The 25,397-nt window shown below is 37.9% G+C and overlaps 3 protein-coding genes and 1 non-coding gene across 11 annotated transcripts in view; 2 read left to right on the top strand and 2 right to left on the bottom strand.

Moving 5' to 3' along the window:
• The window catches only part of LOC148680259 (uncharacterized), a 29,200-nt gene extending 26,205 nt beyond the window's left edge, over positions 1-2,995 (bottom strand). Inside the window, exons 1-2 of the mRNA XM_088649902.1 lie at positions 2,923-2,995; positions 2,556-2,674 (exon numbers count right to left, since the gene is read on the bottom strand). Of these exons, the coding sequence (XP_088506028.1) occupies positions 2,556-2,674; positions 2,923-2,995 (192 nt within the window). The remainder of the gene's footprint in view (positions 1-2,555; positions 2,675-2,922) is intronic.
• Positions 930-1,011, top strand: trnas-uga (transfer RNA serine (anticodon UGA)). The gene has a single exon. It is a non-coding gene; the product is annotated as a tRNA-Ser (tRNA).
• Positions 2,996-3,790: 795 nt separating the features above from the next.
• Positions 3,791-5,619, top strand: LOC141381741 (uncharacterized). The gene is given in 8 exon segments (XM_088649901.1): positions 3,791-3,970; positions 4,042-4,092; positions 4,221-4,369; positions 4,450-4,626; positions 4,724-4,932; positions 5,005-5,065; positions 5,130-5,266; positions 5,269-5,619. Coding segments are annotated over 8 exon segments (1,206 nt in total). The 5' UTR covers positions 3,791-3,835; the 3' UTR covers positions 5,556-5,619.
• Positions 5,620-8,878: 3,259 nt separating this feature from the next.
• LOC147844796 (uncharacterized) overlaps positions 8,879-25,397 on the bottom strand; it is a 21,293-nt gene continuing 4,774 nt past the window's right edge. For 2 of the 8 annotated variants that reach the window (XM_088650038.1, XM_088650039.1), the window contains one exon: positions 24,443-25,397. This exon is cut by the window's right edge and continues 1,767 nt beyond it. Coding sequence is in view for 6 of the 8 variants with exons in the window: in XM_088650043.1 (XP_088506169.1) it covers positions 10,087-10,883; positions 14,788-14,872 (882 nt within the window). In the remaining 2 variants the exon portion in view is untranslated. Of the gene's footprint in view, positions 10,884-13,348; positions 13,443-14,787; positions 14,938-15,513; positions 15,570-23,365; positions 23,906-24,442 lie in introns of those variants that run through there. The other 6 variants (XM_087249485.2, XM_088650044.1, XM_088650043.1 and 3 more) reach the window with 6 other exon arrangements.

Here is a 25,397-nt window from a genome sequence, read left to right as displayed (position 1 = left end):
GTGTGCAGGACTTAGTTTGCGACCTTCCATGATGGTTTGCAACTCCATTGTTTCTTGGGAAAAGGGTTGTGCTGAAAGGGAAAAGCAACAAAAATAAAACGGCAGCGCATGTAAACTTACTGCTCTGGGGGCCTTCCATTTTTAAAGACAAATGACAGAGAGTGAAGCACCTGTGGCTCTACTATAGCTCAATGTGATCAAATAGTGGGATAGTACTCTGCCTTGTGGCCGCAGCAACCCTGGTTAGAATCCAGGTCATGGCAGGTTTTCCAAGATGACATTGGCGTTGCACTCCGTGTTGCCATCTGTAATCTCCAGCCTTCATTTTGTGCAGGCTGTGCTAATGGCACGTCCTGAATGTTTACGTTTCCTAAAGTGTGAAAGACTAGGGATTCGATATGAGCAATGGGACCTTTGTGCAGCAGGCTGTGTAGATAAGCATTGATCAGGTCACGCTTCCAAGGCATGGAAGAAATCTTTTCAATTGTTAAGTCTCCATTCATTGCCACAACAGCAGAAAGACCTTCTGCAGTTGTCATTGATCTATTTAATGTCTCCAATATGACATGGAGTCCAAACTATTGTGTTGTACTGATGTCTACACCTACAACAACCATAAACCCAACCTCACAGAAAACTGTTGTGTTTTAGCAACATCTACACAAACCATAAGCCTAAACCCCACGTCACGGTAAACTTTTGTGTACCATAAAGGTCTGCGCCGACTACAACCCTCAACCTTGCCTACTTGAAAAGCATTGCAATACAGTCCGGATAGCTCAGTCGGTAGAACATCAGATTTTTAATCTGAGGGTCCCTGTTCGGGCGTGTAAGACTCTTTTTGTGGAGCCACAGCTGATGCCATTGAGCTGTTGCTTGCCGAAAGTTTTTTCCCGAAAGCATGAGGACATGGCTGTACGGACAGTCTTGTAGTCGTGGCCGAGTGGTTAAGGCGATGGACTTGAAATCCATTGGGGTCTCTACACGCAGGTTCGAATCCTGCTGACTATGTCCAGGCAGTGTGCAGGACGTAGTTTGCGACCTTCCATGATTATTTGCAACTCCATTGTTTCTTAGGAAAAGGGTTGCGCTGGAAAGGAAAAGCAACAAAAATAAAATGGCAGCGCATGCTAACTGACTGTTTTGGGGGCCTTCCATTTTTAAAGACATATGACAGAGAGTGAAGGACCTTCATCAGAAGATTCATCTGGATGCACAACACGTGTACTAGCCATGAGGCCATGGCAGTACATGTAGTCGTGGCCAAGTGGTTAGGGCGATGGACTAGAAATCCATTGGGTTCTTGCCGCGCAGGTTTGGATCCTACCAACTACGTCCAGGCAGTGCGCAGGATTTGGTTTGCGACCTTTAATAAAACGGCAGCGCATGCTAGCTAACTGTCCTGGGGCCCCTTCATTTTCAAAAACATTTGACAGAGAGTGAAGGTCCAGTGGCTGTCCCATAGCTTGGTTTTTCAATGGCATTGGTGTTGCACTCTGTTGCCATTCATAATCTCCAGCCTCCTTTTAGTGCAGGCTGTGCTAATGGCTAAGGCAGTACAGTCAGTCTTGTAGTTGTGGCTAAGTGGTTAAGGCGAATTCGGGTCACGGCAGGATTCCTTACGGTGACATTGGCATCACGCCCCCCTCTTGCCACCTGTTTTGTACAGCTCACTTTTTAGTGCACGCTGCAACTCTGACACGTCACAAGTACTTAAATCTAAGCTAATGCCCCAATGATCCCAGTTAACTCAGTCGGTAGAGCATCAGACTTTACATCTGACGTTCGAGGTTTCAAGTCAAGGATGCTGCGTCCTGATATGTTATTGACCTGCTGCCAGCTCAGGTTAAAGAGGTTCATCTCATCTCAATCATTGTACAGTTGTCTCACTTTCAGCTACAGCTTGCTGCTTTTGACCAGTTGACAGAACTCACATTTTAACATTTGAAATGGCTTCTGACCAGTAAGTAGATTTAGTCTGTATGCCTTATGCAGCAGGCTTCTAAAACTCAGATTAGCTTATACCATTTTATCAGTGGAGTTAGTTAAGTTTGTGGAAGTCAAATCTTTAAAAATCTAGAGTCTTCTAAAACTTAGTACTACTAGATTTAAAAAAACTTCTAGAATTTAAAAGTTTAGAAAAAGACAGATGTTTGTGAAAGGAGAGCAGTTTGTACACTAATTGTGTTGTTAATTGATATTGACTTGTAAATCCTAACTGGTGGTATAATCTTAATTAAAGAAATAATTAAAACAGTTTTAATCTTCTCTCATAATAAATGTCATATATTTTAAATACATTTTAAATAATATGGTTAGTAACAGTATTATATTAATATGAAATTAAGTTTTGTCTTAAAACTCTAATCAAAATATCCGGCACACTTTGCCGTGTGTGTTTGTGTGCTCATTCCTTTGTTTCTGGACCTGGAGTTGGGGGTGGGGTGTGGTGGACCCCAAACCTTCACAAAGCTGCTCTTGGTCTCTTCACTCTATAACATGTTGATTTTATTATGCAAGCAGATTCTTCCACAGCAGGATGCTTTTTCCTTTGCCCTGTGTGCAAAAAGGCTCATTCTCTTCCTGGGCATCTCAGGAAGGTGTGTATGAGGAACAGCACAGAGGCAGAGATCAAGGCTGTCGTCATAGAGGCCAAGAAGGAGTTGTCCGAATTCTGTCACAGAGGACATTTCTGGGAGTTTGGAAAAATTTGTGACATATTGGACTCCACTAATCCTCTTGCCAAGTTTGTAACTCTGTTATGCTTCTCTGATTTGATGAATCTGGCTTCAAATCAAACATCTGCACATATTTATACATAAATATACATTATTGCTATTGTTTATTTGACCTTATTTTATGTTCCTTGTTTTAGGATGATTGCGGTGATGCAGTCAAAGGGGTTTGTGATTAATAACTTACCTTCAGTCCTCCCAGAACCAGCTCGGTTGATCTTCTGCGCCTCAAAGCTCTGGAGAAGGTGCAGAAAGTCCATTGGATCCTCCAAATGAGCCCTTATCTGATGAGAGCTCTGGAGAGTACTATCAGAGTTACAGTTTCAAATCGGCATTCCCAGAAATTACATGTACACTGTGGATATGGCTTCTCTTTAATATACAAAGTCATTTTGCTCACCTGCTTTTCTATTTCAGCACTGGTGGACCGATGTGGACCTCTTTCTTGAGGGTGGAAATGGTTAAAAAAGGCTTTATACAATAAGCACTCCATTGACCACCCCCTTCTAGCAGGATTTAATAAGTACCTTTACACTGATCTAGGATATAAAAACAGCAAACAAGTAGTAAGTTCACTAAACAAGTGAAAGTATAAATGTAAAAATGTGTGTGGGTGTTGTTTTATGGAGTAGTTTATTTTAATATGAAATGTGTCCTTTCAGGTGGAAACAGTGTCCAGGTTCTTGCATTACATGGACCCCCCTTAGCCAAAATTCATGTTTGTCCGGCAGGTGGAGAAAGTGCGAGAGTACTTTAACATCTTGTCAGATACAAAGCTCTCAAAATGGACAGTGTTCAACTACTCGAAAAGTCTCAAGAGGTCAGTAATGTGGAACCACCACAAGCTTGCCATGTACATGTTAACTAATCATGTCAGCTGTGCTGTGTGTCTTTTCAAGGTTCATGAAATACATTATTACCTCCACGGACATTCGCCACAACAATCCATCTCTGTTCCAGGACTGTGAGAGTTTTATGGATGTGCTGTATGGAAGACTGAGTGGCATGTCCAAAAAAGTGAGTATGGAGGTCACAGCAAAAAAGTCTGCCTTGCTGTTTTGAAGGCTGCATTTAAAGATTTCCAGGCCGTTATATACAAAATGCATGGTCCAGGAGCCATTACAGGGGACTGTTTGACTAAAAATGAACGGCTGCTCGTCCTGTACTACCTGGAAGCTGTTATCATGCTGAAGCTAGTCCAGCAGCCTGGAATTGTGACACACATGACTGTAAGTGTTTGTTTTTCCCTACATTGTCTTCTTTGTTCTTATATGCTTCATTAATGTGCAAAACTGTCTGTTTGCAGGTTGAGGATTGGGAGGGGAGAAGCCGGATAGAGAATGGTGTCTGTGTTGCAGTGAAGGAGCATAAAAGTACCGTTGTCACACGAACAGGAACTTGTAAGTATATATTGTCTTTTATATCATAACTGCAATAAATGTATTGTGGCAAAGTCATACTTATTTTTTTCCTTTCTTTAACTAGTGGTTTGACTTGTACTTCAATGAGGTGCGACCAGTAATACTGCAAGAAAACTGCACTGGCGACGATGTGGCAGTTGATTCATTTTTTGTGTCAAGTAGTGGGAGATCGATTTATAATCCCTCCAACGACTTAAAAAGACTACATGACAAGTAAGCAACCTTACACCTGTCTTTAAGTCTACATCTTCATCAGTCCACTTTTTGCCTTCTTACGATGCCTTGTGTTTCAGATACAGTCTCCCCAGTGTGACGTGTAGCGATGCCCAGAGAGCATTTGAGGCGGCAGCACAAAACCTGTCAGATGTGGAGAGAAATGTGGTGGCAGCTGAAAGAATCTACATGAGGAGAATATCTTCGGATCCGTTTCTGGCTCTAAGTGTGCTAGATCAGCTCGCTGGGAAAACACAGTTAGCATCTAACAACTGAGATGATCCTTATTTTTAAATTTGCAACCCACAGCCTTGCCTTTCCTTCCTTCAATATTTTTTTTTTGTGATCTTGTAGACAAAGGTTCAATAGAGCTTCCAGCCGAGACACAAGGGTGGATGAACAGACAGCCTACAAAACTCTTGAGCAGTTCTGTCCAGTGACTCTGGAGGGGCCTCCTCCAAAAAGGGCACGCAGGAATGAGCTGTGTGGCTCAGATCATGAGAGGCACTGCTATGACAGTTGGCGTAGTGAGCTGCTCAAGCTGCGTGAACAGCATGCTCTTGGTGAGTATACAGATGTGTAATGACACACAAACAGTAAAAATAGACAAATACTGATGTGTTTTGTGTTTCTAGAACACTTTGCTGGACAGCAGCCATCAGTGTCCAAAATAAATGGCTGGATGGACAAACAAGGGTAGACGTCAGGCTGCAGTCCCACAGGCTGCAGTGGTTCTGAAACATTGGAAGCCCTTTGCCAGGTTGGACTTGGTCATCGACAGCAGTTTTGTGCAAAAAATGATTTTGTCTCAACACTGGAAAGGACTGACTGTCAGGCCCGTCCCTGACAAGAGCGATGAAGTTTTCACCAAAAGACCCTTTCAGATCAGGGAGGTTGTCTTGAATACCACGGCCAGCTGGTTAGCCATGAAGATGGGATAGCAATTGCTTCGACAAGCAGCATCAGAGCTGGATCTTTTTTTATATATAAGAACAAGCAACATGAAGCCATGTGCATTGACGCACATGAAGAAAATTGCCAGTGCCATCCCATGAAGTTCAATTATGGACACCTGATACTTCACTCCAGCAAAAGAGCCAATATCCGGCCAAGGCTGTATGTCCTTAATGATAGAGATATCATTCTCTTCATTGCTGCAAAATACATTTCAAGAGTTCCCACTTAGATAGCATTTAAAGCCGGTTTGGCATGCTGTCCCGGGAGAGAACCCTGAGCTCTGAGATATTTGAGCCTAGGGCTCCCGCTCGGTCAATAAGCATATGAGGGGATCCGAGATCAGGTAGGTCTCGATAGCCCCCCAAAATGCTTTTAACTTGGGACAGCAGCCCAGTATTTCGAAGAATTCCCCCCCAAGAAGCTAGAAAGTTTTTACTATATCCGGCTGCTGGATATAGTGATTAAGGAAGGAAAGAAGAGTAGGGGGCTCCAGTTGGAGCAAAGTTTGAAACAGACTACTGTGGGAGCCGAGTGGGGGAGACTAGTGAAGAGGGGCCAGAAGGGTTGGGCAGGGTTGGCTCATAGAGAGTCAAAATTATACTCGAGGAACATTCCAAATGGAGATAGAGCAGGGAAGTGGCCGCGCTATAAATAAATATATGTGTATATATTAGAGTATATAAATATATGTGTATATAAAGGGGTAATCTAAGGCCTGGGGGGGGGGGGGGTGATCAGGAGACTTTTTTTTAGACAATTTTTTATTTAATTTTGCTATCTCCAGCAGAAATCGTGAAATGTGATTTGGGCGGTGGAGATTTCTGCTAGAGGGTGAGTGGCAAGTTTGGCAAGACTCCTACTGGAAAAACGATGTTGCCACTTAGTAGGAACTGTGTGAATGTAATCTTTATCATGGCTTTACTCGATCCATGATAAATAATGATCTGATTCATTCACAAAGTCTTTGCACACAGTCCATTCATGAAACTGTTAAGAGAGAAGGCGGGACCATCACAGGTTTTGGAAAGCCCATTGGATGGTGATACTTCTCCTTTCAGCTATTGGCTCCTTGGAGTATCAATCGTAGTTCGGAGTGCAAAGGTCGGCGGCCATTTTGTAGATTAAATTGCTACAATGGCTGTTTCTCAATTCCAAGAACGCAGAGAACCGACTTGTGTTCTTGTGCAGACCGGTCTTGCCAGGTGTCCTCGGAAGAACGAACCCAGGAGACCGCGAGGGCAGAGAATGCGTCCTTTGAGAATTGAGATGCTGCGTTCTTCCTGATGGTCACATGACCTTCACGTGTTTTAAATGGTAAATTATTTAAACATTACAGCACTCATACAATGATTTATTGTTTTTCCCCTTTTCAAAATATATACTTTGCATAAAAACATTATAAATATACGCTGAACAGTATAAATAAAACAGATTTTAATACGAATTTCAGCAAACAAACACCCTTAATGTGTTTATTCCTTTATTAAGATGTCCATGTTTCATTTAGTGAAACTCCTGAGGTAAATAAGTGATATCTCTGAACTTTAATAATAAATCTTGATAAAATGCAGCACTTCCCACCTCCAGTCGCAATGACTTCTGGGACTTCCGGAGCGAGTTCGGTGCTCAAGTCTGCATGTTGAGTCCTCGATATCAAGATCACATCCGGGAAGTTTCAGGCGTCCTCCGTACTTGCAGTCTTGAGTATTGGAACTGAACTTTGGCAGCTGATGATGACGTTGCACGAGAACACGAGGACGCAAGACCACTGAGGAACGCATATTGAGAAACAGCCAATCTTTATGCCTGAAAGAATGGCTCCACTCGCTCCAGCAGCTGGTTTGGATAACAGTGCACCTTTCCATGGATGTATATCAATGTATGAATGTGTTGTGGACTAATGTTTGTGGATTAGATTGCCTGGTCATTTGCATTCATACTTCTTCAGCTGTCAGAATGTAATGGATCTGCTGACAAGCGGGAAGCTGAGAGGTGAGTTCTTCGTTTAAATCATTCTATTCACGCTGGTCTCGCCAGACTTCCCTTTAAAGCATGCACGTTACCGAATGTGGACCGCTAGGAGATCACTGAGAGTTCGGCTTTATTGTGGTGGCTTGGATCGCTGGCGTCTTGAGTTTAGTCGGAGTTGTGTCTTGTGTTGTGTGGGGGAGTTGAAGTAGAAGTAGGAAGAGCTGATGTGCCGGCGTCTTGCGGGGATTCAGGCTTGATTGCAGGCGAGGCATCAGGTGAAGTTTTGAGGAGAGCGGGGTTCTGGCTGGAGGAGTTGTAGTTTGTTTTTCATGTCGGAAGGTTAAATTATGCTGAAGCGTAGGTTAAATGCTGGAGTGTTTGTAGCGGGAAGCATTCTTCCAAAACGAAGATAAAGCAATAAGGAGAAAGTGATCCATTTATATTAAGCTAGGATCACTCTGATTGGATTACTACGTATTACTGATGTGTGGCCAGCAGTGCTCAATCATATCACGTGCTCCTCTCGAAATTATTTTATGAAACTTCACTTAAGCTGCATCGAATAAGCGTAACTCTGTAGACACTGATCAGATCTGTACGGTTTCTCTCCAGTGTGAATGCTCTTTTGTGTTTTTAGATGTGTTAACTGATTAAACCTTTTGACACATTGTGAACACTTATACGGTCTCTCAAGTGTGAATCGTCTGGTGCAGTTTAAATTTTGGAGCTGTAATAAAAGTCTTCTCACACTCAAGCACATATACTCTTTCACACCGGTGTGGATCTTCATGTGGTCATTAAGGTTTGCTGATTGGTTGAAACTCTTCCCACACTGAGTGCATGTCAATTGTTGTGGGTCTTCATGCGTTTATTAAGGTCTGAGAAGTTGCTGAAACTCTTTCCACACCGAAGCTGCGGTCACATTAGAGTTTGAGCATGGAAAATTCTGTTGTATGGCACTGCAAAAAGGGGCGGAATTAAACAAGATTTTTAGACATTAAAAAGGAGAGCGTTTGGTCCATATTTTACATTTCTGTCCAGAGAAGTCATGTTTTGATCTTCAATTGGTCTCACACTGTCAAGTGATGTGATTTCGCAGGTCAGAGTTTACCAAGCATGAACTTTGCAATGCAGTGAACTGCAAAACTTGATGCACGAACTTGCATTTCCGGTCTGGCGCATTCGCGTGCGTATGAATGGAAATCTATGGGGAGAAAAGTCCAGTGTGACCGTGGCTTAAGTGCAAGTGAATGGTTTCTCTACAGTACGGCTCATCATGTTGTAGGGGATCAACCTACATTTTAAGATCGATCAGGGTTTATTAGCTCATTTCAATGTACCGGATCTTAAAAATTTGAATCATTGATTTGACTCAATTGAGTCAGACTGAATCAGATTACAAGATTCACACTTTATCTACCATTGGTCCTGCAAAAAGTCATCGTATCTTACCAATCTTGTTAATATTATTACGTGGCCAACAACAATAATATAACACAGTATTAAGTTAACTTCTAGCAAGGTAACAAGATCTACAGCTCGAGGCAATGACTTAGAAGCACATAAACAAGAACACAGTTCTTACAAAATGAGAACAAAGATTTTATGAGCTGCACTACGATACATGAAACTAACTACGTAAAAAGCAAACAACAAACAAACTCGCACACACAGAGGCAGTTCAGAGGATGAGTTGACAACCATCCCAAATTAATTCTAATACTTCTAACAAGATCTTAGAATAACACCTGAGAAACCACAAAAGCAGAGATATGGCTTATCTTTAACTGTTTACGATCAATCTGCACCAGTTCAGCAAGAGATAACGTTTGTTTGTTACTTGCACTTTTGGTGAAGATGAATGTCCCTCGCCAGCTGGCCTTGGGGAAACACGGTGCACCTGATTGGCTGGTGGCTTCTGTGATGTCCTTGGAATTCCCTCGCTCGTGGGTGGGTAGTTCTGGGTTACTGAGGTGACGGACTGCTGAAAGTCGGTTTGCGGAAGTTTGTGCGGTTTCAAAGCAAAGTTTCTTTGTTGCAGGGCGTTTTTAAGTGACCTGGTCTAATCCATCCCTATGGCACTGTCTGCCAATGAGCAGTTGCCATGAAGGGCGGGGCCACACCCCGTGCCGACGTAGAAAGGGTCAATCATTAACACACTGCATGTAGATTTTATATGGTAAAACTCTTGCAAGATTGAAACTATCTTACATCAAATGTTACAAGACAAATACTGTTTGTACTACTAGTTCTCATTTACACCAACGTATTGCAAATGTCACTAGCTTTCATTCAAGACCAGATATCATACATTTCAGACACACACAGATCAATTTAATCTGCTTTAAGGGTAAAAACAACACATTGATTAACCTGGTTGGTTGAAATAACCACAGCATATGAGGAACATTATGGCTTATTATTCAAAGATACATCTGCCTTAGTTCTAACATTTTAAGAGGTTGTCTTTCATTTGTATGCATTAATTTTTCTAGAGATCTCTTTGTCTCTACGAAATTGTGCATCGGACAGGATGTGCCCAAAGCACATGACCATGTAGAGGAGTCATTCAAAAGTCTTGTGAGGCGGTTCCTGCTGAAAATCCTGTAAAGTTCCTTTGTTTAGTTTAAATCATTTACTAATTTTGCTGAAGGGTACCTGGAACATCTGCGGCCAAAGTATTGGTCAGAATAACCCAAAATCAATTTGGTGCTTTGTTATCGTGATGGTTTAAGCCCTTAAGCCAGTTCAATGACTGAGACAATTTGCAGATGCCCAAGATTTCAGATTCAACTCGTGTTGACCACTGCAATATGCCCATGAGTTCCTTCAATGTGTTTATTAAGGGATGATGATTTGCTGAAACCCTCCCCACACTGAGGGCATGTGAATGGTTTCTCTCCAGTGTGGACCCTCATGTGTTGATTAAGGGATGATAATTGGCTGAAACTCTTCCCACACTGAGTGCATGTGTATGGTTTCTCTCCAGTGTGGACCCTCATGTGTTGATTAAGGGATGATGATTGGATGAAACTCTTCCCGCACTGAGTGCATGTGTATGGTTTCTCTCCAGTGTGGATCCTCGTGTGTTGATTAAGGTGTGATGAGCAGTTAAAACTTTTCCCACAATGAGTGCATGTGAATGGTTTCTCTCCAGTGTGGATCATCATGTGTAGATTAAGGTGTGATGATTGGTTGAAACTCTTCCCACACTGAGTGCATGTGAATGGTTTCTTTCCAGTGTGGATCATCATGTGATAATTAAGGTGAGATGATTGGCTGAAACTATTCCCACACTGAGTGCATGTGAATGGTTTCGCTCCAGTGTGGATCCTCATGTGGTGATTAAGGTTTGATGATTGGTTGAAACTCTTCCCACATTGAATGCATGTGAATGGTTTCTCTCCAGTGTGGATCCTCATGTGTTTATTAAGGGATGATGAGCAGTTAAACCTTTTCCCACACTGAGTGCAGGTGAAACGATTCTTGTCTCTCCTTTTTAAAACACTATCAGTCTGTAAATGAGTTTTTTCCTCAATTTTGACATGATGTTCCTCCTCTTTACTCATCTCATTCTCTTTTAGGTCTGAAATAAATAAAACATTAGTTTTCATTAAGTCTTAAAAACTCTCATCAAAAGCTGAAAAGTGAAAAGACACTGGAAATATTGGCTACACACACTATAATTTTGATGCAAATTAAATGTAAAATAAATCAGATCATATTTTGTTTGGTCCATTAACGTGTACACATTTAGGCAGATTCAATTCAATTCATCTTTTTTTATCTAGTGCTTTTACTATGTAAATTGTGTCAAAGCCGCTTAACATAGAAGTTATAGTAAATTTAAACAGTGTCAGTCCAGTTTTCAGAGTTTTTCATAAAAGTCATTTTAATCACATTGAGACGACACAGATTTCTAAAATTTGTAAAGCAGACAGGGAATACTTGTCCATTGTGTGTCTGACTGGTAAACGTATCAGAAAAAAGTTCTGGGGTAACAGCTGAATATTTGCCTCGCATATATGAGACATACCTGTACAGCATCTGCATAAAGGCTGGAATGTGCACCTTTCCCCTTGTGCTATTGGGTCATTTTTTCTGGGGTGATTATGAGGCTTAATTTGGCCAAAACGTTCCCAGTGTTTTAGCTAATGGACTGATATTTGGGGACATCTTATTTTGACATATTCTGGAAAAATGCTCCATTGGCCTCTATTATAATTTTTTTTTTGAGTGCAAATAAAATACAATAAATAATAATAATAACAACAACAACAACAACAACAACAACAACAACAACATGGAAATCACTCACATAAGCATATAAATGAGAGTTATAAATTCATCAAGACACAATGAATTCCCCATCACTGGGAAAATGCTTAAATTTTTTTTAAAAACCTCAATACACTCTGGGCAAATTTACTCCTTTTTCATTATATTCATGGCTGTTTTTTCTCCATTGACCTCTATTATAAGAACATTTTTTTATTGCAAAGCCATGACAGCATATAATCATGAATTTATGATTGTTGGTGTTTTTTGTGACGACATTGTTTAATTGGTCTCTACCCATGTGACGGCAAAAAGGAAATGGGTGAGAGAATAAAGGAGGAGGAGGAGAGTTGAAGAGGGCAGCATTATGTGGTGTGTAGAAGAAAGAGAAGTTGACTGAATTGTTGCAGTGCCGGGAAACGAGTAGAGAAGTCGGGTCGAGATGAGCAGTGTAAACTTAACTTAACGCTGTGAGAAACAAAAAGCGGAAGTATGTATTGAAGCAACAGAGCAAAGACCGCTGTCTTGTTACTGAAGTGCACATAATGTCTTTGAATGAGTGCGTCACTAAAGACTTCAGTGCAGTGTGTCCTTAACAAAATCAACTTAGTGATTTATCTCCTGACATGGAGTCAGCTGCCAACTCACCGGCTGGGTTAACCAACACCCTCAACCTTCACATCCACATTCGCCATTCCCCACTCATTTCCCTTGACCCCTCCGCTCCGTGGGTAAGAAGCAAAAGTTTTTGTTTTCTTTGCCCAAATGCTCATTTTGTTTCTCTTGTTTTGTTTTCTCCCCGTACTATTGTTATCATTATTATTTTCCCTGTTTTCAAATCTGACAAATCTGCTGGCCTGAAATCATTTGCATTTTTTTCTTTCATTTGAGTTATAAGTGCTGAGGGTTCTGAGTTTCATTGTTATATTGTTTGTTTTGTTGTTGATACTGCTGTTTGTGTGTGAAAAGTATTTTTTATTAATATTATTGACTAATACAAACTTTATTTAGACAATTACAGCAATTATCTGAGTTTTTTTTTCTGGTTCTCATTGTTATTTTATTTATTTGTGTATTTATTTATTAATTTTTTTTATATTTGTAACTGGTGGTGAGAGCTAGCCGTGGTATATTTTATTTGAAATGTATTTTGACAGATATTTTGTCTGACGCCCAAGTTTAACTACTTAAAAACAAGTGACAAACATATTTGTGTAATATTTGTTTATTGTATTTTTTTGGGGGGATCACCATTCCCACATCACCGTTACATTTCCCTGTTGGGAAGAGATTTGTGATTTTTAAAATTGATTATCAGTTTCAGTGCAAAAAAGTTTCTGCCTTTTATATGGAGTATAGTGTGTGTGTGTGTGTGTGTGTGTGAAAGAAAAAGAGAGAAGCTGGATTTATTGACCTTATTTTAAAATGCGGAAGTGCATCTGTTTTCGCGATTGTTTTAGAACTTCCGATTCAGTCGCGAAGGGAGAAATGACTAGGATTAATAAACGGCAGAAAATGGTCAAACTACTTGCTCTACAAGCAAATGTTTGCATGACTATACAGACCAAGTAGAATAATATATTAAGAAAGTATCAGTTTGCAACATCAAACAGCGAAAATAGCAGTTTTTAATGTCTAAAAATGAATGTAAGTGAAAGATCGGAAGTCTTGTGCCAAAAAGAGTCAAATGGCTGCGCCTGCTTGTCGGCGAAGAATAAGGTGAATACTCTAGCCTGGCGCCGCATCACGCACCACCGCTGACTGCACGCTCACCTTGCGAAATGGACTAGGCTTTACGCGCTACAACGCGCTATGTTCGCCATTGTGATATTCTTGAAAACGACAGGGGGCGGTCAAAAGAAACCCACTGTAAAGTCAGACAGATAAGCAGAGAAGTAGAAAGTTTTCGAAACTACGTCATTTCTTTAATATCTTTCAATGTTTTTAAACTAAATAGATTTTTTGTTTTTATAAATTATTTTAATGATTATAAGGATTTTTATGACCATTCAAGATTTTTTTTATCAAACTTTGGTGCATCACTTGCTTTTGTTCATATCTCGGACAGTTCTACCCATTATAATTTCTTAAAATATTAATGACAGCAGAACATGGGTTGCTCTACAAATACATATTTTTATTATGGCAAGAATAAAAGCAAAAAAAAAAGTACACTTACTAAAAAATACATGTTTCTTCAGATTTAGCCACATGATTTAATTCACACATTACTGTCTGGCTAGTTTCTCTCCTCTGCTTATGCTAAAAAGGCAATAATGGTCCAACATTTCTGACCATTATCATCAATAAAGCCTAGAAAAACAGGGCATCAGTATATTGAAAACTGATAGGTTCAAATATTCCCTTCCAGTAATCTGTGTGTTTTGTTTTTGTGAAGTTTCAGTGCACTTTACTGACGCATTTCTTAAAACAGTTTGCATAGAGAGAAAAGAGGGAATTCTAGACATCTAATTGTTGTTTTTCTGAGATTGTATGTAGAGCAGTTTACAAACTTGTTGTGAGTGTTGAAGCTGGCCTCTGCTGATGAAACTGCAAACTATCTACAGTAAACTTTTTTTTAATTGAATCTCTGACTACAGCTCTTCTTCATCTGATAGACTGGTCATTTTTGGGTTAAAACTGTTGGTCCCCCTACAAAGTGTATTTCTGCACGCACACTATAATCTGCTGTTTTACTCCACTAAACTCCATATAAAAGACAGAAACTTTTTTGAACAGGCTCATCTAGAGGGTTAATGTTGCCAACTGATGATCAACAGTAAAAATGACAGATTTGACCTCTTCCCAACAGGGAAAACAGCAACAATCTAGAATGCATGATTATTTGGTGTCATGGCTTTGCGGTTAAAAAATGTTGTTATAATAGAAGTCAATGGGTCAAAAACAGCCAAAAACATAATGAAATGGTATATAGATTACAAGATTAATCGTATTATCATCACAATAACGATATTTTTGGCCCACAATCATGAAAATGGCAGACTAATAATACATAAAAGAATGACAAAAGACATGAGAACAAGTAACAAATGAAACTCATTCCTGTCTTTCAATGAGTGCTTATGTGCATTTAGGAGAACTAGGCAGCACACTCAGGGCTGCAAGATGGATTTAATTTAGTATTCTTATTATTAAAATAGATCTGAATGAGGATCAAATGATTGAGTTGGTCTTTGAGAATGAAAATAAACCTGTTTGTTCCTGCAGATCTTCCTGTTTGACTGTGAATGTTTCTTCAATCTTCACATCTTCACTCTCCTCTTTAAAAAACGCCATCTTTATAACAGTGTGGAGATCAGTCGCTTCAGCAGGAGTTTTTCTCTGCGCTTGGACACTTTATCCTGTTTAAAATGAACAAAACAATAAAAATGTCCTGTTTAAAATAAATAAAACAATGAGCAGAAACAAAATAACTTCTCTTCAACACTTGCTTCAATAGTTTCTTTGTATGAGAGTAATTAACAAAAATAAATCAGGTAAGTCAGAGCAAGAAACAAAAGCCACAAATGACCTGATTAAAACTAGTACTCCATTTCTTATAGTGATGTATACTTAGAATGAAATGACATTATACTATTTTATAAATTAAACCTTCATTAAAACACTTATTACACACTGTTACATCTCTGTAACTTTTTTCAAACTTTGAGTATGTTCTTAATTTTTGTTTGTTTTATTTATTTTATTGTCTGCTTACAGCAATGTGTAGCTCTTTTTTTTTTTTTTTGCACAAGACAAATTTCCTCTTGGGGACAAAAGGTTTATCCTATTTTTATTCAAACAATAGACCTCATTACTGTTAAATAGTACTACGTTGTATAAGGGTTAAAATAATATTGTCAACAGGTACATAATTTAGTACTGAATGAAAAAATTGAAACTTTTTAATCAATCGCTTTATATAAGGGTAAACAAACCTTACTCCAGTTGAATCACAGCGCGGGAGTGGCGCAGGCTTATGACGTCACAAGTCATGCCAAAATAAAAGTCTTTTTTTGCCACTTACTTAGTCATGAGTCATGACTTATTATATATAGTTTTTCTCTGCGTTTGAACATTTTATTCTGTTTAAAATTAACAAAGCAATAAAAATGTCCTGTTTAAAATAAATAAAACTATGAATAGAAACAAGACAACTTCCCTACAACAGTTTCTTTATATGAGAGTAATTAACAAAAATAAATCCGGTAAGTCCGAGCAAGAAACAACAGCCACAAATGAGCTGATTAAAACTAGTACTGCATTTTTTATATATAGTGATGTATACTTAGAATGAAGTGAAATTATGCTATTTAATAAATTAAACCTTCATTAAGACACTTAATACACACACGTTGTTCAATAGTTCTCTTTACTTTGATTAAAATAGTATTACGTTGTATAAAGGGTTAAAATAAAATTGTCAACAGCAGAACTTCATTTAGTATTGGATGAAAAACCTGAAACTTTAATCAATAGCTTTATATCTGTGTAAAAGCTTTAAAACAAACCTTTCTCCAGTTGATTCACTTTTTTTGTCATAAGAAAAAATATCTAAAATCACATACAAATACAAATAATACCATTAGACAGAAAGAAAAAAATATTAATATAATTAAAGTATTAATAATAATACTAAAATTACTAAATTAAACAAACAAAGTTAAACAAATGAATGAAATTACAATGACACTTAAACAAATCACCATAAGGAAAGCAACTAAAATTGAGAATCTTCTTTAAATACATCTGCATAATATTTCAGGAATCTTAGATTTTTTATATTGTTAATAAGATGAAGTGATTTTAGGAGGGAGTTAAGTTCTACTCTAAAATGAGCAAATGATGAGTAATTATTTGCAAATTTCTGTTTGTGAATGAAAAATTTGCCATTTAAGATAAAAAATGTATGATGTGTTCCAGGGATTTAGCTTTTGGGTTATTATAATAAAAATAATGTCTTTTAGATTAAAGCAATTCACAGCATTGGCAAAAGCAGATATATGAGAATTTAGGAGTGACCAAAATTGCTTGGATATTGGACAATCAAAAAACATGTACAAGTGTCCCCTCTGCTTATTCGCAGAAAGAACAGGGGCTGTCGATTAAAAAAAAATGTGGAAATACTACAATTTTACAGGGTAGATATTTTGTACAATTTTAAAGTGTATTTCTTTTGCCTTGTTGGAAATGCAATATTTCCCTGGTAAAAGCCAAGTTCTAGTCTATATCCTCAACCAAAGACCTCCAGTAACACTTTCCTCTAAAATAAATTTTCCTTTTAAATGGAAAAATTTGACACACAAATTGACACTATTGTTGCATTTCTCATCTAACAGACTAACACCTTCTAAAAGCAAAGGAGAATGAATATTCACTGAGCTCCTTGAGTTAAATCTACAGTGAGTTTTGACTAGGTGAACTAAACCACGTGATACTGCCTTAACAACTTTATTAAATTTGTTAGGAGGAGTTGGAAAACAGTGGTAGGTTATAAATTGTTCATATAAAAGAATGTTTCCTGCATCATCAAACAAGCAAAGATTACAATTAATATTATTTTGAAAACAACTTTGGAAAAATAACAATTTGTTTCTGATTGTAATATTTCAGTTATTCCATATGAAAAATCGGTGGGGAGAAAAATTGTGAACATAACCAAGCTTCCAAGCAAGCAGACATTGCTTAGAGGGATGATAATTACATTTAAGAAGAAACAAAAGACTACCAATTTTGTCAAAAAGTAGTTGGAAATAAAAAAAAAACAAATATGCGTTGGATTGGTTAGGCATCTCTTCCAAATAATCATCCAAATTATTTAAAAAATGTATATGATGTCAGAAAAATCTAAGAAATGTACACCCCCCTCATTTACAACTAGAAAGAACTTCCTTTTTCAACTTATGAGGTTTGTTCTTCCAGATAAATTTTAAGAAAACAGTATTAATTTCTTTGGCCATTTTGTTTTCAACAAATAAAGATAACGTTGGATATACAAAATGAGAAAGACCCTCTGCCTTGGACAAAAAAAAAAAAAAAACTCTTCCATATAATGACAGGTCCCATTGTAGCCAGGAATTAAGAATATTTTTTGTTTTCTGATAATAGACAAATAAAATCAAGTGCTGTCTCACTAAAAGATTTTTAATAACATAAATAAATAAATATTTAATTGCGGATTTAACAGGGATATCTTATATATATTCATAATTCAAATTATGAACAGGCATTATCTTACATTTAGAGATATTCAGCTTTAGACCGGAAACAATTGAGAAGTCAGAAATTAAAAGTTAAATTTGATATAATTGAGTCATCTTTTAGAAATAAAGTGGTGTCATCTGCCAATTGTAAAATCTTAATCTCCCTCTCAAAAACAGAAATTTCTTTCAAATCTTGATTTTGCACAATGCTTAAGGATAGAAACTCTGTAACTAATAAAAAATAAAAAGGAAGAGATTGGGCAGCTTTGCCTAATACCACACAAAATATCAAATCCATTAGAAGTATTAAAATTAACAATCACTTAACTATAAAACAAAGCCAGTGTTAACAAAAGTATCCCCAAATCCAAATAACCTCAACGCTTTAAACAGAAACTGGTGCTCAATCGTATCAAAGACTTTATAAAAATCAAGAAAAAGAATGAGACCATATGAATGAATAGAATCAGCAAAATCTAGCAAATCCAAAACTAATCTTATGTTATTAGAAACATGGCGGCCTTCTTATAAACTCAGACTGAGTTTCAGAAATAATAGAATCAAGATTTGTTTTTAATCTGTTGGCAAAGTCTTTTTTTTTTATATAGTTTTTTTGCCACTCACTGTTGCAATCATCACATGATACATTTCTCCTTCATTTTCCACTTCACACAACATAGCCTTCTGCTATCTCTCTCACATACACAGACATTCAGTATTTGAAGTTGATCAAAACCTTTAATACAAACATTTTAACACAATTTTGTTTAACTTATATAATCCACCCAGACTAAGTGTTTAAAACAGAAAATCTCAACATTCTAAAATGTAAAACAAATAATCTGATGGGTGTTTGAGCTGAAACTTTACAGACACATTCTGGAGACACAAAAGACTTATCTTAAATCTTGAAAAGGGGTAAAATAGGTGCCCTTTAAGTAAAAAAGTACCCATTACTACTACATGTTTTAGTTTCACTAACTGGGTCATTATCACTATAAAGTGCTTTTGATATCCTACAAGATTGAATCAGTCCTATATGGACATAATGTGAAATAACATTCTGATGTTTTTGAGTAATTAATAGAGTTCACATAGATATCAAAATATCTGGATGCCAAATGTAGAAAGAAGCTATAAATACATGTATAGTAAGAAGGCTAGTTTCAAAGAGTAACTAAAAATACTATTTTAAAAGATAAAAAAAGTTTGGATAAAAGCATTTTTAGGAGAACTGGAAAAGTTTCCCAGATATGGGTTGCGGCTGGAAAGGCATCTGCTGTGTAAAAACTTGCTAGATAAGTTGGCGGTTCATTCCGCTGTGGCGACCCTGGATTAATAAAGGGACTAAGCCAACAAGAAAATGAATAAGTATACTCCCAAAGCAAATGACTTTCTTCAGACTGAATACAGAAAAGAGCATTTGGGGAAATATTATTATTAGATTGAGCAAGTTTGTGATTTAGTGGAGAGCAGTTACAAGTAGAGACTTCACCAACTTTATTATAAGAGAAATTTAGGTAAAACTCCTACCATTCTGTTACCTAAATATATTTCAAAAACTCATGCAAACAGGCAAATAATTCCGAGATCTATTAGTAATTGAGGGAATGTCTTTGTTTGACATGTACTGAGAAGATTTGTGCAGTCAAATATAAAATAATGTAAAAAAAACTTTGGGGCCAGGCTTGACTGAAGGTATTCTACAATCAGGGATTGCACAGAAACAATGTTATATTCCTCTGAAGAGACTGAAGAAGACAAATTAATCTGTCCACAAATGTTTCCCTCTGTTGTCAAGAGACTGTTTAAGAAACAGGCAGCCAATCAGCTATCACCGAGCACCTACAGGCAGTCAATCAGCTTTCTCTAAGACACATATAGGCAGCCAATCAGCTTTAGCTGATAAGCGTGCAAGCAAATATCCGCCCATGGTGCTCAGTCCGGGGCAGAGAGAGGTTAAAGAATTTAAATATCTAGCAGGTACCCATGGAAAAAGCATATTGAGAAAGTGGAAAAGAAGTGTAGGAAAACTTTAAATGCAATGAGGGCATTAGCAGGCAAAGAATGGGGAGCAGAGAGATCATTAATGCTCACAGTGTATCAGGCTTTAATAAGATTGGTACTTGATTTTGGGTGTATGATATATGCGGCAGCGTCAAAGAGCATTTTAAAAAAACTAGATAGGATTCAATATAGAGCACTTCAAATGTGTATAGGAGCTGTAAAATCAACACCGGTTAATGCTTTGATTGTGGAAACATGAATTACCAATATATCTGCGTAGGGAGAAATTGGCACTGGCATATTGGTCATCTATTAAAAGCTATGCTGGAGATAACATTGTAAAAGAAACTTTGATAGATTGTTGGGGGTATACAAATAATAGAGAAAGAGGGTTTAGATGGGATACACAATATAGCAAAAAACACACCAAGTATTTGATATAGTGGTTAATAAAAGCCCAGTATGGAGTGAAGTCCCCTTATGGATAATACCTGAAGTTGAAATCAATCTTGAGATCTTGGACAAAAGAAGTGAATGGGAGGAATCAGGTAATATAAGCCAAATGTGTATAAGCATGTAGCTGGAAAATTTTTATTGGAGTTCACAAATGTATACTGATGGATCTAAAGACCCAGATAAGGGGTTGACAGGAATAGGAGCCTTTGTTCCTGATTTGAAAGTATTTATAAATTAAAAAGAACAACGGAACTGTCAATATATTCAGTTGAAATGGTTACTATCATTGTGGGACTTGTGTGGGTAGAGGAAGTAACACCAGACAGAGTTGTGATTTGCTCAGACTCTGCTTCAGTATTAAAATCATTAGACAGTCATCCAGAGAAGATTTAATGAATGAAGTATTTACATTATTATGGAGAATCCAACGGAAAGGAATTCTAGTTGTGCTTCTTTGGATTCCAGCACACATAGGGGTGGTGGGAAATGAAATAAGTGATGAATTAGCTAAAAATGTGACTAAAAGAAAAGAAAGACATTAATGTTCCAATAAGTAAAGGAGAAATTAAAAGTATGATTACGACAATGTGACAGCACATTGGCAAGGAGTATGGAATACAGAGTTGAAGGAAAGAGCTCTATGTAAAATCAAAAAGAATGTAGACACTAAAATGGTTTTTAGGAAGAGGATTATTACCAGACTGAGACTGGGGCATACCATACTGAATGATTTATTGTTTTTAATCAGTGTACATGAGAGAAACAATCGAGCATGTAATAAATGAATGTTTTAAATATAGAGAAGAAAAGAACTAATTGAATATCTTAAGGAGAAAGGAAGATAAAGATATATTATACCTACTGGGGTACTGTCTGTGAGAAGATGCGCAAACCTGGGGCGTGAAACTCTGAGTGGCATTTGGTCCCTAATTAATGTATAACTGAAGAGTTATGCTGCGTTCACATCAGATGCGGAACGCGTGTGAAGTGCAAGTGATTTACATGTTAAGTCAATGCAAACGTGCGAATAGACATCCTGTAGCGCGATACGCGCAAATGACGCAAATTGCCGGTGCAAATAGCGCAGGGCGAATTGAGCGTTTGATGCGCTTAATGAGCGTTTCGCGCGAATTTCTCGAGTTCGAAAATCGAAATTTCAGCAGACATTCGCGCTGCGTTAACCAATCAGAAGCTTACTCTTGTGGGGGCGTGATTGTGACTTAGAACCTGTTGTTGGTGTCCCGGGGGAAATCCTCCAGCCGACACCGACAACAAGTCATCAAACTGGGCTTGGCTCAGTCAGAAGCACCACTGAAAGCCTCCGTCATCCAGGTTCAGTTTCTGGAGGAGTTTATGAGCTCACAGAGCTGGATGCACCTCTGAAAGGATACAGTGGACTAAGACAGGACCCTAAACGTATCGACGCTGTTTTTCAGTCTCCATAAAGCACATTAACACTGTTATTTTCTTAATAAAATTAATGTTAGCCATTTAGCTATGAAGCTAGTGTCACCGGGCAGACAGAAGCCCTGCCCATCATGCGAATCCGCTTCTGTTTTGAAGTGAATTTGACACACGATTGAAGCGGATTTGACGCGCGATAAAGCGAGTAAACTCAAATGTTCACGCGGCTATTTATGTTCCGCGTCTGGTGTGAACACAGCATAAGGAATTATATATAAATCAAAACTCTAAATTAAGTCATAAATGTGATCTGTTTTTACAATAAGAAATAGTCAACATTTTATTATTACTTAAAATTGGAGTCAGATAAAATTCAGAGCTAAAAATGAATATAAATGAATTCTGATAAAAAAATTCTTTTCAGAAGAACTAGAAAAGGCTTACATGCATTTAGCCTTCGACCATGCTGTTTAGTTTAATTATTGGGCTAATAGATGGACTTCTACACTTTTAAATCTGTGTCTTATCAATATGACCAAAATGACTTTTATGATCAATTATGTAAGAAACTATAAAAACTGGACTGACAGTTTCAATTTACTATAACTTTTATGTTACTTGGTGTAAGGTCCACCCAGTTGGTCCAATGGAGGTGTCCACTGGTGGATGAAGATTCAATGCCTGTTTGGTCTTTCCAATGCACAATGTTGATTTACTTTAAATTTAACTCATATCTGACTTCAATTTTAGTATGAGGTGGTTTAGAATGTTAATATATTTATCTTTCGTTTTATCTGACTCCAATCATAAAACATTAAGAAGATTATATCAATATATAATTTAGATAAATGTTTGTACTTTTTGTCTTCACTTGTAACTATTAAATTTGTTTATTTGGGTGCTCATGTCGCTCAGAGATATCGCCCCGGCCGATGGCGTCCCTTACAGTCACACTCTTGTCAATCTTGAAAATTAAACAGAGGTAATTGACTAATACTATTAGATGGCCACTCCCATTCTTGCTCATTCTAAAGTATTTTTAGTTAGTCCCTCTTAGATGTACACACCTGAGTAAAGTCAATATCATTTCCAATCAGAGGTTAGGGCATTATTATAAATGTAACTGACCACTGTTCTCGATTATAATTATGGTTTTCACCAAGCCCATGGTTTCCCATATGAACTTAAAGGGTCACGAAACACCAAAACACATTTTTTGAGCTGTTGACAGTCGTATATGTGTCCCACACTGCTAAAAACACTATTAGGACACCTATATTTCACTAAAAAGTGTAAATTGGTTGTTTTTGCGTTATTACAAGCAAATTCGTACTTCCGGTTTGAAACTAATTTTTGAAGCTGCGTCACGGTCGTGACATAATAGCCTGTATTCCAGCGTGCAGACTGGGTGTCTGTGCCAGAGTGAGTCTTATTACGTCTTACAGTGTGTTGCATTAATGCATGAGTAAGGCTTGGTTCAAACCAATCAGCGCGCTCTATTGTGCAACTTCATTAATATTCATTACTATCACTGTGTTTTCAGGACAGAGACGCCACGTTGTGTTGGCAAAACAAGCGTGAAGTGTTGCCTTTAAAGTTTGCTGCAGTTAAGTTTCGTTTTCATTTTCTCTCTGTGAGAGCTCAGAGTCACGTGTGGATTAACAGTGTACGCGACACTCGACAAAAATAACTTACGTGTCTAAGGAGGATTATTGTTTACCTGAGAGCTGTTCTCATCTGCAAACGCTGAGATCTGGATTCGTTTGTAGTATTCTCTTCATAAAGATGCGGCTCTAGTTGCTGGTGATTGTCCTGTCTCTACAGATTTGGTAAGTGAGCGACCAGTGCTCTTTGTTTATTCAGTTTGTTCGTATCTAACAAACTATTGCACAGAGTATAAACACGTTAGCACCACAACCAAACTTTAACCTCGTGTAGGGTTTTTACCGCATTTAGTGACCGGAATAATACACGCGGCTTTCTGACACTACCTGTCGAGTGCATCTAAGTTTCTGGGAAATGCGGAGGGTTTTTTTCTCTCATTCGCCGTGCGGTATCAAACACTGCATAAAAAATACACGCTTAGAGCAGTTCCTCAAATCAAATATCTCGTGTGTCGCGAGGGGCATGAATGAATTCCCTGAATGAAAGAGCCAAACTGCAGTTAAAGTTAACCACCATTTAATAATTTGGCAAATAATTTGACTACAGATGTCCATGTAGGTTAAACACCATCACTTTCTCCTGTATGTGTGTGTGTGTTTGTGTGTGTGTGTGTGTATTTTGACTCTGAAACTCGCGCGTGCCCAAATAGACACTCCCACACCATCCCACTTTTCTTCCTCTGACACTCCCCCCTAAACAGAGCTGGACACGCCCACTTTTCTGACTTTTTCCAAAGTAGAGGTGTGAAAACACCCTGCTGAAACGAGGGGGTTTCATGGCCCTTTAATTTAGAACAATATTACTTTCAAACAAAGGTCGGGTACCCAATTTAGCATAGCCTTGCAACTCCTTGTTGTCCTAGACGGAAATTAACACCCTTTCAACCGATCAATACAAAACATCAAATTCTCAAAGATAAATCTAAGATTAAAAGATGTATACCTGACTTCAAATTATACATAAGATGGAGCGTAAGCTGATCTGGGTAAGCAGAATCGCACAGAACAGTTTTCAAACCTTGCCTTAAGTAATCCAAGAATCCCCTCAAGGAAAGGGGTGTGTGAATAACAAAAGGCATTTGCATTTAGTGGAAGAGTTTCTGCCTATAGGAAAGTCACACCCTTCACAGTGATTTAAAAGATACCCAAAGTTATATATTTATTGTTTTGGTTATGTCTATTTCTGAGGAAATGAGACCATTGTGTCAGTCTCACAGAGACATTTCAAATGATATCAAACATGATAAAGTCACTTGGGTTGATATAAAATATAAAATTCAGGCTTTGAAATGGTTATTCTGTATAAGTACAGTGTGTAAAAGGGGTGGTTGAACAAAGGAGTTTCAGGGGATTCAAATGTAAATGGAGGGAAGCAGGGGAGCTGGTCTTTTCCCGCATTCCCGCCTGTCGGGTTGTGGAGTCAATTTGTCTCTGTTTTCGGCTTATGTTTGAATTGTCAAAGACATCAAAAAATTTGTGATATCTCAAATCTTACGGTGGCTTTGACACAATTTACATTATCAAAGCACTAAATAAATAAAGATGAATTGAGTTGAATCTGCTTAAATGTGTACACGTTAATGGACCGAACAAAATATGATCTTATTTATTTTACATTTAATGTGCATCAAAATTACAGTGTGTGTAGCCAATGTTTCCAGTGTCTTTTCACACTGGTGGCGGCTAAGAACAGTTTCATAAACATCTGGCAAACAGCACCTCTGCGTTCCTAAAATCTCTTTGCAAGTTATTGTACAGGTGCGGATACATCTGTACTCTACTCTCCAGTATATTTATGTAGCTAGTGTTGGTTTGGATGATGTTCTCTGTCTGACTCCCTGAATGAGAAACAAATCACTGGGAAGACACCGCACATCAAAGAAGGTCGAGGGTTAGTTTGCAGTATACCAGGGCCTCAAGCTTAGAAAGCCCATTCAATTGTCCTGTGTTGTAGCTTTTATTAGTAAAGTTTCTTTAGTATTATTTATTATATGCATACTTATATTTGTTTTATTAAAAACAAGCTTAGATTTGTCCACCAGTCAGATATTAGACCATATGGGGCATAGTGACCACACTTTGTTATTA

Source organism: Danio rerio, chromosome 4 (assembly GCF_052040795.2).
Source record: "Danio rerio strain M-AB ecotype USA chromosome 4, GRCz13ab, whole genome shotgun sequence".
Classification (NCBI taxonomy): Eukaryota; Metazoa; Chordata; class Actinopteri; order Cypriniformes; family Danionidae; genus Danio; species Danio rerio.
The sequence above is the reverse complement of the archived record's forward strand: the minus strand, read 5'-3'. Positions and strand labels throughout refer to the sequence as shown.